The 5,817-nt window shown below is 38.2% G+C and overlaps 1 protein-coding gene across 1 annotated transcript; it reads right to left on the bottom strand.

Annotated features, from left to right (window-relative positions):
- Positions 1 to 5,124: 5,124 nt before the first annotated feature.
- LOC149546499 (uncharacterized) lies at positions 5,125 to 5,490 on the bottom strand. Its single transcript, XM_089793984.1, has one exon. It carries the CDS (start codon positions 5,488 to 5,490, stop codon positions 5,125 to 5,127), a length of 366 nt encoding a protein of 121 aa, XP_089650110.1.
- Between the last annotated feature and the right edge of the window lie 327 nt (positions 5,491 to 5,817).

The raw sequence follows: 5,817 nt of genomic DNA, 5'->3' as shown, positions 1-5,817 counted from the left end.
GGAGATTTGTCTTGATCTTCTTTGATGACATCTTGGTCTTCAGTAAGACCTAGGAGGAGCACTTACATCATCTGGAGGAGGTGTTATCTATTCTGGAGAGAGAGTCATTGTATGCCAAGGAATCTAAATGTGAGTTTGGCATGACTGAGCTCCTTTACCTGGGGCATATCATTAGTGCAGATGGCGTTCGGGTTGATCCCGAAAAGATTAGAGCTATTGTAGAGTGGCCTACTCCCACAAACCTTACACAGCTTAAGGGATTCTTTGGTTTATGTGGTTTTTATAGAAGGTTTGTTAAGGGATTCTCACAGATTGCTACACCCTTGACAGATCTTACCAGGAAAGGAGCCTTCGTGTGGACAAGGGCAGCATAGAGGTGTTTTGAGCATTTCAAGTAGGTAATGTCTTCATGTCCAGTTCTAGCTCTACCGGATTTCACAAAGCCTTTTGAGCTTCATTGTGATGCATCAGGTGATGGGATTGGAGCAGTATTGATGCAGGAGAAGCATCCCATTGCATTCGAGAGTAGGAAGCTTCGAGGAGTTGAGAAAAGTTATTCTGTCTATGACCGGGAGATGTTGGCCATAATGCATGCATTGGCCAAATTTTGATCATATTTGGTAGGTGGACGTTTTGTGATCAAGACTAATCACAACAGTATTAAATACTTCATGAGCCAGCATGATCTTAATGACTGGCAACAAAAATGGGTGACTAAATTGCAGGCTTATGACTTTGACATAGAGTTTGTCAAAGGTAAGAAAAATGTGGTGGCTGATGCCTTATCTCGGAGACCTCACTTATGTGCTCTGGCAGAGATTTTAGGAGATTGGAGAGATCGGATTATAGCAGAGTATGTCGGAGATGCTTGGGCTTCTGGATTGATTTCAGGTACCATACAGGATGATCGCTATGAGGTGATAGATGGATTGATCAGAGTTTAGGACAGGGTTTATTTGATTCCGTCATCACATTTGAGAGAGGCGATATTGAAGGCATTTCATGATGCACCCACAGCAGGACATCCGGGGGTCTTCAAGACCTACAGGCAGATCCGAGAGCAGTTTTCATGGAAAGGGCTCAAGGATGATGTTCAGAGGTATGTCAGGGAGTGTATGGTTTGTCAACAGAATAAGGGAGAACACACATTTTCTGCAGGTTTATTACAGCCCTTGCCCATTCCTGATAGGAAATGGGAAAGTATTTCGATGGACTTCATCACTGGTTTACCACGAGTGCAGGGAAGGGATTGCATCTATGTGGTGGTGGACTGCTTGACGAAGTTTGCTCACTTCTTTGCTATTCCGTCCACTTACACAGCAGCACAGGTGGCAGATCTTTTCTTTAAAGAGATATTCAGGTTACATGGGCTGCCCAGATTCATTGTCAGCGACCGGGATAGTAAGTTTATGAGTGTTTTTTGGCAAGAGTTGTTTAGGTTGTGTGGTACAGATCTTACACCTAGCACTAGTTATCATCCGCAAACAGATGGGCAAACAGAGATTGTGAATAAATGGGCGGAAGGATATTTGAGGAACTATGTAACTACACAACAAAAGGCTTGGATCAGATGGTTGCATATGGGAGAGTATTGTTATAACACCACTTATCATATGTCCATCAAGATGACTCCTTTCATGGCACTCTATGGTTATGAAGCACCTAGCTTCATGGATTTAGTTTTGGGGGACAGTAGAGTGCCCAAAGCCAAAAACTTATTGCAGGATAGTCAGGACATCCTGAAAGTGCTCAAAGAGAATATACAACAGGCCCAGAATCAATAGAAATTGTATGCTGATCAGCACCGAATAGAGCGTAGCTTCGAGGTAGGGGATATGGTTTACTTGAGGCTACAACCATATAGACAGTCATCGCTCAAGAAGAGTGGAGCTGAAAAGTTGAAACCTAGATTTTATGGTCCCTACAGGGTGATTCGCAAAGTGGGCAAAGTCGCCTATGAGCTTGAGCTTCCAGAGGGCAATCGAGTGCACAATGTGTTTCATGTGTCTAGGCTTAAGAAAGCCATTGGTCAGAGTGTAGTGCCTTCTGCAGATTTACCCCCTTTGGATGAGGAGGGGAAGCTTGTGTTAGTACCTGAGGCTATTGTGGATACCAGAGAGAGGAAGCTTAGAAACAGGATAGTGAAGGAGTATTTGGTCAAATGGAAAGACCTGCCGGAGGAAGATTCTACATGGGAGAGTGAGCAGGTTATTCAGCAGGCTGGACTGAGGTTGCTTGAGGACAAGCAATTTCAAGGGGGGCGGACTGTAATGTCCCCATTTTAGCAGTTGACCAAGTGTGTGCGCGTTAGCCTTGTTCTACATGGTCCCGAGGGCTAACGAAGGGTTTAATGGGATCTTGGAGTGTTTTGGCCTAGTCATTTCTAGTTTGGGCCAAAACGAAGTTGATTTACTTAGTTTCAGGCATACTTACTATTTTTAGTAAGTCGGCAGGACACAGTGCAGGTCAATTTTGGTGATTGGACTCGATACTCCTCGGTGAGAGCTTTTCGATGAGCTATCACTCGCATTATTCGGAGTCTGATTGCTAATACATTTTAATGCCTGAAGTTTTATTAAAGTAACGTCTAATTTAATTGTAAAATATTAAAGTGTTACTTTAATATATATTTTATGGTGATGTGTACCCAAGGGAGACATAAGGGGTATTTTAATATATGTTTTATATTACACATCTTTTATCCCACATTGCCCATATGAGTTGAGGGGACCCGTGGGAATAGAATAAAAGGAAGCATTTGTGGCTTCATTAGAGAGGTTGAATATGAGAAGAAATTGGTGTGTGAGTTGCAGCTTTGTTTTCGACATTTGAGGACGTCTATCCTCTCTTGTAACATTCTAGACGTCATTCCCTTGGGGTTTGGCCTTTGGAATTCTTTCTTATTGGCTTCATTATCAGGCAGTTTAGTTGCATTTCTGGCTACAGGCAGATTTGATATTTTGCTCATATCTTCTTCACTACTTGTCCGACGCTTATGCCGCTTGGAGGGAATGGTATTATGAAGGTAGTGGACTGATTGGAGGACAAAGTATTGTAGCAGCAAGTTCGTAAGCATGGGCTGGAGTATTATGACAATATTGCTGAAGTAATTAATGAGTTGATAAATCTGCTATGTATTTGATTTTATGAATTCTGAAAATAACATTTTATTAGCAGCAGTTCATTTCCACTTTGCATATCATTGTAGTTGCTTTCTTGTTTATGTTGTATGATACCAATTCCATGCACGAAACACAACAAACAATAAATGTTTGATTTCCGGAATTATAAGGGGTTTAAAACATTAAACAGAGAAATAAGAAGTTGAATGCAAACTGTTTGACATAATTCCTTTCAGCAATTTGGTTTAGTTTTTTTGGGACATCCAAGGGTGTCCATTACATAAGCCTACTGAGGGCCTTTGCCATAATGATTAACAAGATTGGAGAAAGAGGGCCACCTTGACAAACTACTTGGGAAGAGGCAAAGAAACTTGCTAGTGCACCATTAATGAGAATAGAAAAATGTGCACCTAAAATGCAAGCTTTAATCCATTTAAACCACTTAGAAGAAAAACCAAACTGACGAAGGACTAGAAGAAGAAAAGACTAATTCAATTTATCATATGCCTTCATCATTTCTAGTTTAGCAATAGAGGCTGCATTATTATGCTCTTTGATGGTATGAAGGGTCTCATGGGCTATTATGGTTCCCTTAGTTGTTTCTCAACTAGAAATAAACCCCTATTTTCTTCTATTTATGTTCTAAATAAAGTGTTTGTGATTAAATACATGAAATTTGAGCAAGTCACCTAGATAGGCAAACAAAGTTGTCAGGACTTTGCCACTAGATCATTTGTGGACAATGGCAAGTGAAAATTTGAAGAATTTTTGAAATTTGAAATTTAAAATTTAAAATTCGTTTATCTAGGACACCAAAGTTGGGCCATATTACCATGTTAAAATTTGAAGAATTCATTAATTTTTCAGTAATTTTTTTAAATTTCCATTGGAAAAGACATGTGTAAGAAATAGGTCATGCAAACTATCGAGATAGGTTGAAAATTTTAGAACATGAATAGAAAGGTATAAATGGACATTAATTTGAAAGAGCAAGAAGTCATAAATACACATTCCATCAGATATTTTAGTGAATTATTAATATCTATATATTAGCATAGACTCTTTGCAAAATCTCACACATTTAGAAGAAATAGACATTAAATATTAGAGATGAAATAGACATTTTAGTGAAAGTTGCATAGACTCTTAAATGGGCACTATTTAATAGACTTTCAAATGGGTGCCACTCTTAAATATCATACATTAAGAAAAAAATTAAGATAGAAAAAAATAACATTTTTAGTCTTGAAATAAAGCATGTTTAAACAATCCCTCAAATAGACACCATTTATATGGTTCTTCTCCACATTTAGCGTCGAATTCAACGAGTAAAAGATTATTCAGTAATCGAATTGATTCCCACACTCAATGTACACTTGAACTCTTTTATCTTTTAATATATTCTAGGGCTTTGTGGTTTTGCAGTTGGCATAATCCATGAACGAGGGTCTGATTAATGTCTCCTTTAAAATTTTTAGAGATTTCGTTGCAAGAAAGATTCTTCTTGTTTTAATTGATTTTGAACACTTCACACATTAATAAGATCCTGTTTATGTTCAGTTTTTCATAGCTGCATTTTAGTCGACTGGAGATGTCTCTTGCAGTAATTAATCCTCTCCCATGCATGCTTTCAGTTTGCATTCGCCAACAAACAGATTCTTCATAAATAAATATAGAAAAATATAATCTATTAAAAATAATGTTTCATAATTATTAGGTGATTAAAACGGAGCAAGGATGGTCATCTTGAATGTACCAATCCTAGTAAAATATATCCCTTCCAAACAAATACTCACCAATCAAAAGTAATAAGGTATTATAAACTGCGCTTGTTTCGATATATGCATCCTAAATAACTTGCCCCCAATCACATTATATCAAAATGAATATTCATTTCAGACATTACACTGAATTTGTCGTCATAACTGACTCTATAAAGAAGTCTCAACAAAAGAAAACGCAAGCTCAAACACACATTGGTAATTCAATAAATGAAATTCTCTTACAAGCCGGTGTAGCTGTAGTCGTATTCTCCACGACACACGGGACAAGTGTTGTTAACTTTGGTGGCTTCCAAGATGCACTTGTAATGATATACGTGTTTGCATGGCAACTCCTTCAATATATCTTCAGAGCTATTTTGCTGTAAGGGATCCAAGCATATGGCGCATACGTTCTCAGCATCACATAATTTTATTCCTTCACTGGGAACTCCCAAAATGAGTTTAGCTTCTCCATCAGCAGCATTCACATTTGAAACATGAGTGCGTCGACGTGGACGTGACTGGAAATAGACCAGAAAAAATTGATATATAATATTACGCGCCACTGCCCTCCCTCGCTCTTCTCTTCCTCTTCTGCTACCCATTCTTCTAATAACCCAATTACCAATATCTTTTACAAACTAATTAAATCTCGGCCGTTTTATACCAAGTTGTAGCCAAAATAAACGAAAAAGATTAAGAACTAAATTACCTCTTCCACAAGTATTCTATCAATTCTAGCTCCTCTTAATTGCTGCTGAAATTAGACCCCTTATCACTTCAAATTGCAAACCTGTCAAAAAAATTTGAAGACAAGTTCCGATTGAGAATTAGGGATTGCCGTAACATATTTATAGGCCACTACTGTACATGCAAACATGCACATCTAGAGTATTTTCCGTAAATGAAAACACTTCGGATAAAAATAACAT

The sequence above is a fragment of the Cupressus sempervirens genome, chromosome 7, assembly GCF_028749045.1.
Source record: "Cupressus sempervirens isolate cs-2001-9-10 chromosome 7, ASM2874904v1, whole genome shotgun sequence".
In the NCBI taxonomy this organism is placed as follows: Eukaryota; Viridiplantae; Streptophyta; class Pinopsida; order Cupressales; family Cupressaceae; genus Cupressus; species Cupressus sempervirens.
The sequence above is the reverse complement of the archived record's forward strand: the minus strand, read 5'-3'. Positions and strand labels throughout refer to the sequence as shown.

Coding starts and splice junctions, on each gene's coding strand:
- LOC149546499 (XM_089793984.1), bottom strand. CDS start 5,490: ATGGGTAGCAGAAGAGGAAGAGAAGAGCGAGGGAGGGCAGTGGCGCGT.